At 41.4% G+C, this 13,989-nt stretch overlaps 1 protein-coding gene across 7 annotated transcripts in view; it reads left to right on the forward strand.

The window, feature by feature from the left end:
• The window catches only part of SMARCA2 (SWI/SNF related, matrix associated, actin dependent regulator of chromatin, subfamily a, member 2), a 160,178-nt gene that overhangs the window by 136,239 nt on the left and 9,950 nt on the right, over nucleotides 1-13,989 (forward strand). For 5 of the 7 annotated variants that reach the window (XM_054583062.1, XM_054583065.1, XM_054583066.1 and 2 more), the window contains 3 exons: nucleotides 2,558-2,611; nucleotides 11,901-12,006; nucleotides 12,455-12,556. In XM_054583062.1, the coding sequence (XP_054439037.1) occupies nucleotides 2,558-2,611; nucleotides 11,901-12,006; nucleotides 12,455-12,556 (262 nt within the window). The remainder of the gene's footprint in view (nucleotides 1-2,557; nucleotides 2,612-11,900; nucleotides 12,007-12,454; nucleotides 12,557-13,989) is intronic. The other 2 variants (XM_054583067.1, XM_054583068.1) reach the window with 1 other exon arrangement.

The raw sequence follows: 13,989 nt of genomic DNA on the forward strand, positions 1-13,989 counted from the left end.
CACAGGGCTCCTTTCTCCCAGAGGCTCTTAGGCTCTGCTCTCTTCCCCGAGCTGGGACTGTCTTCTTGCCCCGATCTGTCTGTAGGGATGGTGGAAAGCCTTAGCTTGTTCTGAATCTTAGCTCTTTTCCCATTGTAGAAAATCATTCCTTCATTTATTGCATTCCCCCCTTATTTCCGGCCCTGTACCGCTAAACAGGGCCAGAGGTACTTGCCCCCATGCAGTGGAGGAGATAGCTCTCCTACTTGATGCACTGAACAGGCAGTGGACTGGGGAATTCAGGAAAAGAGGGGGCCATGTGAGCCCATTATGTAAGGGTGCAATGGCATTAGCTCATGCTTATGGTTACTTTTAAGGGGAAAACATATATATCTATACATATCATCATAATGACATTTACCCCTTCCAGCACTAAGAATCGCTCCAGGGTAACGAGATAGAACATTCCATTCCATTCCAGTATAGCACCTTTCCCAGGATTTCGTACACCGCTACCTAAAGACAAAATGTACTTGTTTAATTCCTATACCCTCCAAAAAGGCATTCATAGCATTTCCCTCATTTTGACTGAAGCTAAGCTACTGTTTTCAAGGCTCATATGTAGTCAACTCATTCTCCAGAAGGGACAGACTTTTATTAAAAAAACATTACATTGTTCCGAGATTTTGTCTACAGAGTGCTTTATCTGAAGTGCATTTGGGTATTTGCTGTGTCAAAGGTTTTCCCACACTGATCATCATCCTGAGGTTGACTATTCATACCGCAGTTTATACTGTCTACCTTAAATAGATTTGTAGTCATATACATTTGTAAAGCCAAATCCACATCATTATTTAATATTCTTTTTTGTTATTTTGGGGTTTTTTTTTTGTTTGTTTGTTTGTACTTTTTTCCCCCCCAAGCCACACTGCTGACCAGCTATGTAAGTCTGTCCCTACATGCTTCTTATCAGCACTGTTTTAAATTATTCTGCTGGAATTTCCTTTGTTCAGAGCCGCACATCCTCAGCAGCTTGTCATTGCCATTATTCTAAACCATAGAGCCATGCCCATCTTTTTTCAAGTCATTTGCCGTGTGTTCTCTCTAAAATGCCTGAGATAGTATTTGCCGTTCACCGGTTTCTCTTCTTTCACTATTACATTCTGAGACGACACGCATCCCCTTGGTTAACACCATCATCAATTCAGCTTCCCAGAAGTGCAATAGCAAAAGTGTTCCCAATTCTGTGCCTTATTCCTAACATGCATTCAGATACCGTGTTTCCCCGACACACAAGCATCTCTCCAATGCACCCCTCCTTCTGCCTCCTCACACACTGTCTTCATTAGGCCTTTCCTGTCCCTGGCCTGGCCTGGGACAGATGTGTCCTGCCTGTGTTCCCTGCCTCTAGTCTGCCCCTCATTCTGCTTTCCTTCTGGACAAGCATCTGGTCAGGTCCTACTGTTTCTTAAGGGCTTTCAGGAGCTTCCTATTGAACATTTCAGTAGCCTACCTGACGATGATCAAACTTCTACCATGAGAAAGCTAGTCTTCTGCAAGCTGGCCCTAGCAACCTTTCCAACTTAGTTTTTCTACATGCCACCCCTTCTGTTTCAGACATTTCCACCTAATTCTCCTATTTTGAATATAGCCAGGACTTTCCCCCTGCCCTTCTCTGTTTATACTTTGCCTTCTCTGCAAAGTCTCCTGCTCTCCTAAGGCAGAGTGGGCAGTGGGTCTGAGGAGGGGTCTCCGAAGTGGCCACACATGGTTCTGTGTGTGCCGGGGGGGTGCCTAGTGGAAGACCTTCTTGGGATGAAGGGTTTTCTCAAGATTTGTCACACCTGTCAGCCACTTCTGTGCCAACACACAGAGGGACACCAGACAGGACTAAAGACCACAGGTGCTCATTTCTTGTCGTTTCCGGTTGAAGATCACTAGCTCAGTGATTCTTTTGGAATAGAATAGAGTTCTGAGAAGCAGAGCTCACTACCTAGAGGAGGTTCAGAAACCAAGTCTGGCCATTGTTTGGTGTACCCTCTGTGCTGGCTGCTGTAACCAAGTACAGTATCTTATTTAATGTTCACAACAATTTTCTGAGGTGAGTATCATCCCCCTTTGACAAAGGAGGAGCAGGACTTGGATAAGCTAAGGTCACTTCCCTAAGGTCACACACACCCCTGGCAATGCTGCCTGTCTTTCAAGGCTTCCGAAACCGTGGAAGGAACATGCATTCGAAAGACCATGCAGACCAGGCAGAGCAGGTGTGAAGGGAAATGGGACCAGTGTAGCAGGCATTTAGGTGTTTGAAAGAAGCTGGAAAGTCCCAAAGAGGTTAGGAAATCTTTTTCCCCCCATTTCTGGAGAAGTGCGTATTTTTTTCAGAATGAGGTTCTAAACAGAAACCCCGGGTGATCTTCCCAACCATCCCATGAGGTAGGCAAAGCAGGTAGGTGAGGAGACTGAGGCTTGGAGAGTGAAATGAATGACCCAAGGTCACCCCACCTAGGAGGCAGGAGCCAGGCCGGGACGGGTACCCAGGTCTTCTGACTGTAGTGTTCTTTCTACTCTACCACAGGTGTAACGTGGAGAAGGTGCCCAGTAATTCTCAGTTGGAAATAGAAGGAAACAGGTCAGGATCTGTCTTGTATTCCCGTGTCTCTAAATACAGGTATCCAAACAGACTGATTCCTAAGGAGTCGGAAACAAATTTCTCCAGTCGCCTCCCGATGACCCCTACCTGGAGTGCGGGATGGAGGTGCAGATATTCCCAAACACCTGCCGTGGCTTTTGGGGTTGTTTGTGCTGTGTTTCCATTTGGGGACAATTCTGTAAATGCACTTCTTCAAAGGTCTCACCAACAGGCCTGCCCCTACCTGCAGCACCGCGGACATGGGTTTCTGTTGTTTCCCCCTCCCTCTTGGCGCAGCTTCTGTCTGACATCCTGCGGGCCTCTTAACTTTGTGTGTCTTGCTTTAGACGCTCAGTGAAAAGCACCCTGGCACCCGGACCTCCTGCAGCACGCTGCGTCTGGTGTTCTGGAGATAAATCGTGGCCCGCCGAGCGTTTGTGCACTGGGTTGGGTTCAGGGTGTGACTTCCGGGCCTACCTGTCACATATAGTCCTAAGTGTCCAAAGCCAGTGTGTTTAACCTTTGTGTGCCTTTGCTTCTGTCGGGTAGAAAGCAGAGATGCTTTTCTCCTAGAGATCTTGTGGGAATAAGATGATGTTAGTTGAGAGGGAGGCTAGTTGATTTACCAGGGCTGGTAATTGTTAGTAATGTATTGAAAACGTACAGTTAGCCTGTACCTTGAAAAAGTATCAATATAATACTTTGCCATCTATATTCCACGTTTGTTAGTTGACCCATAATGTTCAGTATGGCATTCGTTCCACACTAGTATAGGATCTGAATCAGGGCAATGAGGGAAAAGAACGGAAACTGTCCTGTATTTCAGAATAAATACTGGCCACCACTTGTGACAGTCTCCCTTACAGAAGGAGAGTAAAAGCAGGGGTGATTTACACCTACCCCTGTCTGTGCGGAGGTGAAACTATTGAACAAGATTGTCTTTTTAAAAAATATTTTCTATGGGTGTTCAATAAACCGTTATCAATCCTGGAAGCCAGACACACCATCCATAGCGTGTCCTGAGAGATGTCAAGAATTGTTCTGTTTTTGCCACTATGAGAAAGAACTCAGCTTGGATTCAAATTTCAGGATTGAAAAAATAAATACTCAACATTATTAGTATGGGCAGTTTAGATAATGAACCAACATGGGATAACACTTCCACCCTCCATGACACAGAAAGGAGGCTTCCAGGTCTAAATGGTACGATGTAGAGACTAAACACCCAGCCCAGTGAACAGGGGCAGGCATAAGCTCTTTCCCCCTTCTTCCATCAAAATGATCATGTGACCACGGAAAGTAGATTAATAGCAACTTTAAAGGTTATTGCGAGCCTCCAATATCATGCCTGGGCTTTTTGAGGGACGGTATGACTGCAGGTAGTTGGCACCTAGAAAAATCCATTTTTATGGAGACATGTTTGAACTGGAATTTCCAGAGCCCTAGCAAGAGGCTGATGTTTGATTCCTCGGAGCTCTGGAGTCTGTTCCATCCCTTACTCTCACATATGCTTCCTTCTCCCAGAAGCCTGAGCTTAGGACGTATTCAGAAGTTGCATTATAATGTATACATTTTAAAAATTATTTTAAAATCCTTTCTTCATAGGTTCAAAAGCAATGAGCATTTTCTATGTTTTAGTCTCTGTGCAAGTGTTGAGAATGGGAGAGAAGTAAATAAAATGGAATGCCTTAAAGCACTGTCAGAAAGAGCTCTGTAAAGTAGTTTCGGATGCAGTGTATGAATAAAGTTCTGCACGGGGCGGGAGGGGAGGCATGGGGAAAGCTTCAAGTGAGCTGTGGGCAGAGTGGGAATTCCCCAAGCAGACTGTGGCAGGGCCGGGGGGGGGCGAGCAGGGGCAGAGGTTCTCAGCCCCATGTGCTTGGGCAGCCATGGAGGTATGGAAACGCAGGATCCCCTTAGAGACCACGTGGATCTCAGGATGACTGGGCCGCCAGGTCCAACGGAGGAGGGACATAGCACGGGACATGGCAGTGGGTGTGAAGACAAGAGAATACATACTTAGAGGTGTGATTGCCAAGACTTAGGGGCAGACTAGATGTGAGAGAAGGAATATAACTATTGGATCTCTCTCCTGAGTGGTACGTGAATGTGGTGTCACTTACAGAAATGCAGGTGAAATGAAAACATGGTGTGTACATGCATGTGTGTGCGAGTGTAGCTACCCAGCCCCACATACTCCATCCCAGGGAATCTAAATTCTCTCCATAGATATTAACAACAACCCTTGACATTGTGATTATATTGTTGGTATTGACTCTCCCTTCAGGACCAGCCAAGAAGCTCTCTTAGACAAACTTTATTTTTAGCAATGTTGGCACCAGACATTCCATGTTTCTTTAACTATGATAGAGGGGCTGTCACTGTGTATCTCAGGCCCAAGCACCTTTGTACTTAATAGCCCTAATTAGATTATAGAGAAATTGCCGTGGAAAAAACAGTAACATGACCAAGTGGATACTGGATACTCTTTGAGAAAATCTTTGTTCTAGATGAAGAGCCTTCCTCCCTTTATTCTGTGTGTTGGGTACTTTGGGCTCTACCTCAAGCTGACTGTTGACCTTGTACAGTTGTTGCCTGGCAGGTCCTGGCCTCATATACAAGATGCTTCCCAGAGTGTGGTCCTCACACTCAAGTCCTGTAGCTTCTTGGAGAATTCCCAGTGCAGGTAGGCTCTGAGAAGTTTTGCTGCAAAGCAGCCCGTTGGACTTTGATTAATCCAGTGTTTCCCGAGCTCATTTGACAAATGCCCCCCCGACCCCACCCTTTCCAAGGAACACGGTCAGTAGCCCTTTAAGCTTGTGTTCCGTGGAGCACACTTTGGGAAGTGTTGACTTTGAGCTCAGAAGTTGCATTTTCTCCAGAGAGAATCTGCTGAGGGAAATCTGGATTCCAGCGCTTTATTTTGCCCTCATTCCAAATATTGATACTTTAAGATGTTTACTGGAATAGGCTGCTTTGACTCCTGGTGACTTGACACTTGAGTTGCTCAGCCAGTTATACCCATGTCCAGCACGTGGGCAGGCCACAAATAAACTTGGTGTGTTTGCTTTCCCAGGCACAAAAGGCCTCCCCCAGGCCTCCAGCATTAGCCCGGCCCAGGAGCCCAGGACCTCTGCCTCAGAGCTCCAGGCCAATGCTAGTGCATATGGCCTGTCCCTGAGGGAGGGAAAGGAGTCCCAGTGGGAAATAACAAAATTCATTTTCTAACTGTCTTATAGGCTGTCCTCAAAACAGCTCTAAGTGTTTTGATCAAAAATGGATTGTGCCAAACTACGGCAGTTATTACAGTTTTTTTTTTTAATGGAAAATAATAGAATTAACAGTAAGACAAAATAAACTGTGTTTCTTATACTCAAAACTGTAAACCTACTCTTGCCCACCCTGTATATTCTTGTGTATTCCTGGGGGAAGATCTGTCTCGCCCCTTTAGAATTGCACCTCATATGTCTTCCTTAAGAATTGACTGAAAGGGCCATTATAGGAAAAAGCAGTGCTCTGGAGCCTGCAGCGACCCACCCCATTAACAAAGTGACGCTTGGGATCTGCAGCTAAGGTGGAGAGGCATTTGATTTTTGGCTGGCAAAGCTTTATGCTTTTGAGTTGGGTCACAATGCAGTGAAAATCGTTGAAGCTTCTTTTTTCTTTTTTCTTTTTTTTTTTTTTTAACCTTAATGAAGTCAAGGCACAGGGAAAGACCAAAGGACAAAATAGGGGAAGAGAAGGCGGGTCTTCAGCGTTTGAAAGGAAGGCATCCTCTGAGTGACGTCCAGGTGTACAAGATGAGGTGACGAAACCCGGCCAAGTGGCTGGCCAAGGAAGCCACAGGCCCTTTAGCTGTCACGTTTAGACACATGGACAGTTAAAATCCTATACCTGTACCTGCTATTATGAAATGTCAAGTGAGAAAAAGAGAAGCATCTACGTGTCCTGAATCACCATTTCTAAAATGTCAAGTGATAGATGATATATCTTCTCAAATGTCTCCTCAAAATACTTGCTTAAGTAAACAAACAAACAAAACTCTCTGCATCTCATGTACTGCTGAGCACCTGATTTGCAATAATAAGTTCAATGAGAGAATTCTGAATAGAAATTTTATATAGTAGATTCTGCTGGTTGCAATATATTAGCATTTTTATAGAATTATTATGTTCTATTATTCAATTTATTTATTTGGCTTTGTATGGTAGAGTTAAAAGGTACCAGCTGGCAAAATGGGATGTTCATGGTGATATAAATAAAGGTGGGGCATATTCCCCTTAGACATCTTTTCTCTGGGAAGAATCAGATTAGACTTTGACTTATAGCATGTTTTCAAAGGAGGTATCCCAATAAAAGTGTTTGGGACCTACTTTATTTATGGATGATAATATGGTTCCAAATTACAGAAGGTTGTAAATCTTTATTTTGTTGAATAAGAGTATGTTATTATTAATGTTTATTTATGCTCTGGCATATATCATTCTGGTCCTTAGTTAATGCCTTTTTAAAAACCCTGCTGAAGCTATCATGCATCTAAAATGTGATATTCTGTGTTCTTTTTTTTTTTTTCAGTGAATGTCACAACAAACAAGCATTTTACCACTCTTTAAGGCACGTAATTCTAAAATACATAGCTTTAGATTCTAGCATATACATATAAAACTATATGTGTATACACACATGTATACACATACAAATATACATGTACACATACATGTATAAATATGTATGCACAGAAATATATGTGTATGTACACACATATATAAAATATATATGCATCTCTATTTTAGCTTACCAAAAGTAAAACTGTGCTTCAGAGTGATTGTATTTCAGACCCTTGATACAGCCTTGGGGCTTTTCTTATTGAGCTGAGCAAGCGAGCCCTTACACCAGGGCATTTGTCTTGCATTAACCCGATATAGCCTTACTTTTGTTGATTGCTTAGGCACAGTATATACCTATATCCTTAACATAGTCCTTGGTGGTTTTTGTCAGCTACTAATTCCACTACCAAAAGCAAGTCTACCCCATCCCATTCTGTTTTGCTGTTACCTCATACATGCTCCAAGAGTCTGGGAAGTCAGATTTCCAAGCTTGTTAGGAATTATCATCAGCCAGTGCCCAGTAAGATTCCGATGAGAGCTCTCACTAGGGGAAATTAGGCTTGTGACACCTCATTTGTGGCTGGCTCAGGTTTCTGGGGTCTTTCTGCATAAGTGGGGTGCTACTCAGATCTAAGTGCATTTTTAAGTGACGTGATTAAATAAATCTCACAAGAATTTAACCCTGAAAAGCAGCCTCTTGCTTTCACCTACTGCTCTCCAATGTTGACCCAGTTTTATAGTTTTTTTTCCTAGATGATTTCCTGTAGTTGATTCCTTTAGGACTCTAATAAGTTTTGTGTAGAATTCTCCCAACTCGAAATGGTATCTAAACTATGACATCATTTTCCTACAGAGACAAGGTAGCCACATTTTTACAATGATTAACTAAACTTATTTCGACTTCGGTTAAGATCTCTTTTTCACAAGTATCTATTAGAAATGCTTGTCAACAGGTTAGGTTGAGTAGATTTTTAAAAATTGTAAAACACCAAAAAAAAAAAAAAAGAAAGGAAAACAAGAAAAGACTTTCATCTAACATCATATCTTCTTGGTTTGGGCTGTTGGAAAACTAGAAGCGTCAGTATTTTAAAGGAGTGGGTTTCCTACTCTTCCAACTGTACCCAAGCTGTAGTCAAAAGTGAAGCTGATGTAATGTTTATAATGCATGCAGTCACCATTTTAGAATCATGGTAGTATAGGCATGAAATTATTACCATTGGACTTGTGGAGGTAATGGGACAAACATTGGTTCCGAGGTGAAACATAACAGAGTAAATCTCAGTTTTGTGTGCACGCGCGTGTGTGTGTGTGTGTATGTGTCTTTGTGAGTAAGCTATACGTGCAGGGTTTCAAACCACCATTTACAGTGGTATGCAGGGCTTTTGCATGTCATAGCATGACATCATGACCATATGTCCCTGTGCCCATTGGCCTCTGTGGAGGGAAACTGTGCTTGCCCACCAGCATCATTAAACTCTATTAAGTGCAGTGGGTTCCTTCACATTTTTATTCAGGTCACATTCCTCCCCTACCCATCTTATGCCTTATCAGGGTCACATTTCTTATTCTGTGATAAATCATTGCCTGAAGTAGAGCTGAAATTGCAGACCATCAGTGGAATCCTTTTTTGGAGGCAGGGAGCAGGTATCATTTTTGTGATGGGAAGCTCACTTGAGGCAACAATTTACACGTAGGCCTTAAATTGTGTAAATGACATAATGGAAAATACCTTGGGGGTAGGTTGAGCATTTCAACAGAAACAGAGCACCTTCTGCGAACCACTGTACAATTAGTCCATTGTTCTGTACTTAAAAAAAAAAAAAAAGAACTTTCCAGCACTGAAGAAAAAAAACAAAAAACACTTGAAAAGGTATACTAAAAAGGCTTAAGTTTGAGAAAGAAATGCCAAGAATTCAGAACTATCAGGCTGCTTCACTTCCACTTTCTTATTTTTTTTTTAACCTTTAATTTAGGAAAAACTAAGTTACTACGATGATTCATTAGCAAGGGATCATACTGACTCTGTATTCTATAGGTTGTGGAAAAGCTGGCTGTCCCTCAGGAACGCCCGGCATTTCCTCTCGAGCCAGCCATCAGATCCACTGCCTCTGATAGGGATGGGGGAGGGCTTGACTGCAAGGAGAAGCTTCCCGCCCTGTGTGGAGGAGAGAAAAAGGAACACACATGGAAGAATTAAGTTCTGAGCAGTGAGGTACCAAGAGTTAATTGAAATTGAGGGCAATTTCCTCCATTTTTATGGAGCAGGTATTCTTGATCCTGGATGGATACTGAGGTATTTGAACGGAAGAAAAGGACAGAGTCCCTTCCAGCCATGGAGTGAGAGATGGGTCAGCTCTCGAGACTTGGAATTCATCAAGGTGGTGGGGGGGGGGTTGGCCTTGGTATGTGGGGGTACACAGGAGAGAAGCTGTCTTGGCCAAAGAGTCAGGTCAATGGTACAAGCCAGGTTTGCAGAGAAGGAGCGGAGGCAGGCTTCAGAAGCCAAACTGAGAGGTTTGAATGGTGGTGGAGCCAACATAACTACAGGAAGACTCCCCTGGACAGCTTCCAGGGCCTCCTTTTGCCCATGTCCTGTGTTCTTAGGATGGGGAAAAGGGAAGTGGGGTAGCAATACTTTGAAACTGAATAAATTTGTCTCATTTTATACTATTGGCCCCAAGTCTCAGAACGTTCAGTTTCCTCCTCTAAGAGCACATATACCTCTGAACTTGTCTTTTTGGAGGGTGAGAATTTCTATGACCAGACTCAGGACAGAGACCACAGACCAACATCGTTTGAGCCATTTTGGCCCTGTCAGAAAGAGCTTTATCACATGGATTTCTCACTGCACCAGTGGCACAGTTGAAGTTAAGAGTGTGTCCATCACAGGTGTACAAGAGCAAAGACGTGCTCATAGTCCGTCAATAGAAAAATGACACCATCTGTTGGCAATGTAAAAAATCACATCAGGACGATGTCATTGAGGGTCAGGTGTTAAATCCAGGATCACAAAGAGGCCTGACTTTCTGATTGTTGCTAGATTATAAAGAATGCTAATTATAAATATCATTAATAGAAAAACTAGCATCTATAAATTGTATTTCAGGTATTCCTTTTCAAATAGGTAAAATGTTTATATATATATATCTCAGAATGGTAGAAAGAGAATAAACGAGGAATTGTGGTCTTATGTTGAAGGTGATAGTAAATAAAGTAGGTTTTGTCATATACTTTGTGGTATAATTTATGGAGGTACAGATGCATTTCTTAGCCTCGGAATGTGGGAGGCATATGAGTGGCTGTGAGTGGGAGAAAACACCTTGATTCTTTCCACAATAATCTAAAAATCCAATTCCCTATTAAACTACAGTCCTCTTAAACCTCTTTGTTTGCCCCTGATTTTAGTATTCATGAAGCCCTTATATGCATTAAAAAAATGAAACAGTGACCCTGTAAAACATAAAAACTCGCCCATCCCTTTGACAGAGGATTTTCGGTTAATTTATGCAGGCCCCTTTGCACTTCAGCATTTTCCCCACTGGTTGCTAGGCAACCATTTGAGTTACTGCGCATGCCTTTTTTATGATAACTGTCATTATGATTATTTTTTAATTATACAACTGGGACTATGGATTAAAACAGCATATTGTCACTCATTCTTTGCTGCTGCTTCTAGCATTCTGGCACACTCCTAAAATCACCTTCTAAAATTTACATGGCAGTGATTTATGGTTTTTTTTTTATATGTATTTCTGGCTTTACAAAGGAAATAGAGATGGCATCATAAGAGAAGCAAGATTTTTGTGAAAAAATGACTATACCATATATCCCTCCAGCTGTTATTGATCTAGATAGACCAAGTCAGATATCAGGCTTGTGAATCTAAATTTGTTCTTATAACCATGTCTGCTTCTAATATTAAATGATGTTAAAAGCTTATATTGCTTTATGTCCTGTTTTTCAAAATTATTAAAATGCTAAGCATTTGTTGCTATTAAATCTGCTTTCAAATAAAGCTACCATGGATTTGGGGGAGGGGACAGCACTAATTCCAGAAACATCAGGCACCCACACTTGCTAAATATGTTTGTTCTTTTCTGCCCAAATTATTCCATACACACCAAAGTGCAGGTAGGTGAGATGATGAGCTATAATAATAATAAAAAAAATACACAGTGTATAAAATACTCTAAAAGGAACAGGACTGAAAAAATAGGCAGTCATTAGGATCAAACAAAAGCATTTCATTTGAGATTCCAGAGCATATTCTATGTTTTCTAAATACAAAGTGAATTTGAAGACAAAGGATTATGGAAATAGTCTTTTTTTTTTTTTTACCTACTCAATTATTAGTCATTTAAAAATTGAATTTTGGTTGAATGGGGTATTTTAAATGTTTTTATCAAAATGAAAAGATATAATGGCTCTGAAAAAAAATCCACAGTGGACTTCTCAGGTGTGTGACAGAAGTGGGGACCTATGGTATTTTAATGTGATTTTGAAGTTCGCAGAAGAGACATTAGTCTCCAGTAGAGTTGTAGAATTTTCCTTGGTATTAAGAGCCCCACATCGATATGTATGGGATTCCAGTTTGCTTCTGTGACATTTTCTGAAATGAAATAAAACCTTTCCTCAGTAGCGTATGATCTGTTATGTGTCTTTTTGTTTCCCTCACCCTACAGTTCAGGGCGACAGCTCAGTGAAGTCTTCATTCAGTTACCTTCAAGGAAAGAATTACCAGAATACTATGAATTAATTAGGAAACCGGTGGATTTCAAAAAAATCAAGGTAGTTTTTTTTTTGTTTTTGTTTTTTTTTAACAAACTTTGTGGGTTTTTTTTTTAAAAATAAAGATGTGTAAATTCATTGAAATGATGATAGTTAGGAGGTGACAGTGGTATCTTGTCGCCAGAAAGGTTGGGATGTCTTGTGCCTTTACATGTATGTTATTTAATCATTAAGTTGAGAGCTCTTATTTTATTATATTGTATTTAAGAAGTTTCAGAACTTCTTAAAGTTCTGTGCCCCATCATGTGCCCCTTCGTCCCCCTTGTCAGAGGGAACATGAGCAGGAGGGTGGGGCTCTGTGCTGGCGCCCCCTGGAGTTGTGCAGGCCCACACCCCGGTAGGACTGTGTGCTGAGACAAAGGGAAAATCAGGCTTTGTGAACCAAGGAATGATTGTTGTATTTTTCTCTTCCTCTACTTTCTTCCATTTTATCCAAAACTTTCATTAGGAAAGAATTCGTAATCATAAGTACCGGAGCCTGGGAGACCTGGAGAAAGATGTCATGCTTCTCTGTCATAACGCGCAGACGTTCAACTTGGAGGGATCTCAGGTCTGTCATTAGTTGTCTGAAAAAATTTTAACCTTAAATGTCTTATGTTCTTTTAAGTATAAAACATTTCATTTTCTATATTTGAACCGTTGCTACTACCCTGGCAGAAGAAAAATGAAAATTAAAAGCCTATATTCTATGCTACCTGTGTAAGTAAATTGAGGCTTTGGTATTTTCAAATTCATGCCAGCTCTTCTGTACTTTAGCTACACTAACTCCTCCTCACACTTCCTTTAAAGTCTTTGCTTTTAATTAGAGGAGGAATTCAAGTAAATCACTCAATGTAATGATTAAAGGCAGGCGGTCCAATTTTGGCTTTTATAGAGATTGTATATTTGATTACATTTACCTTCATTTTTCTGATTGTAACCATTGCACCAGGAGTTGAAACTACTGTGATTTAGGTCAAAAAATTTATATTAAAAAAAAAAAAAAACATTGCCTTAATTGCTTACAAAACAATTGCTTTCATCAGGCCAATTATAATTCTTTTTATCCTCCATCTCAATATATAGTGGCACAGAATTTATTAAAAATACAGTGGAACCTCCGTTCTCAAACTCAGTTCATTCCAGGAGACTGTTTGAGAAGTGATTTGTTTGAAAACTAAATCCCCTTTGTTTCCTGAGAGACGCATGACTGATCATACAGATACTGGCATGAAAGGGTTATCCAGTGAAGAATCGAGACCTGAGGTTTTTGTTAGACAACTGAGACATTTTTTCCATGAACAACTTGGTCAAGAACCATATTGTTCGAGAACCAAGACGTTTAAGAACCAAGGTTTGACGAACTAGGGGAGGACATTTTCACTGTAATTACATCTCAATTCCACTCACCTTTTGCTGGAACTCCCTTTTTGCTATCTGTTTTTCTGGCCTAGTACTCTCATACCCATGAAGGAAAAAAAAAAGTCAATACGTCTGCCAACCAATGCAGTGTCAGTCACCATTAAATTCCTTGGGCCTCTTTACCTACCTTGCTTCTTGACCTTCATGTCAATTCCAGTCACTAAATGGGAGAAGAGGGAATCTTCAGAATGTGCCTTGAAGAGGCTGTACATTTCTAGGTTAATAGCAATTAACAGGAGTAGTATTTTGACCAAAACAAGTCTTGAAAGCAAACCTTGAGTTTTCAAGACACTCTTCAAAGAAAGTTAAGATGAAAACCAGGATATAGAGAGTGAATATATGAGTCAACAAGGAAATCTTTTTGCGAATGGCTGTTTATAGTCTTTGAGTAGATTTTTGGGTTCTTGATAATGCTATGGTAACACTGGGACAAGCACCTTGTCCCTTTCCTGTCCTACAGCCTCCCTTTCTGTCACACTCACTGTTTCACACCTGAAATGGCTTCCTGACTGGCTTCTGTCCCAGTCCATCCTGGATGTGAGTTCATCGTTCTCTGACCACCTTCTTACTCTGTCCATCTAC

This window comes from Pteronotus mesoamericanus, unplaced genomic scaffold (genome assembly GCF_021234165.1).
Source record: "Pteronotus mesoamericanus isolate MK-2021 breed Mesoamerican mustached bat unplaced genomic scaffold, CSHL_Meso_final contig_73, whole genome shotgun sequence".
NCBI classification, from domain to species: Eukaryota; Metazoa; Chordata; class Mammalia; order Chiroptera; family Mormoopidae; genus Pteronotus; species Pteronotus mesoamericanus.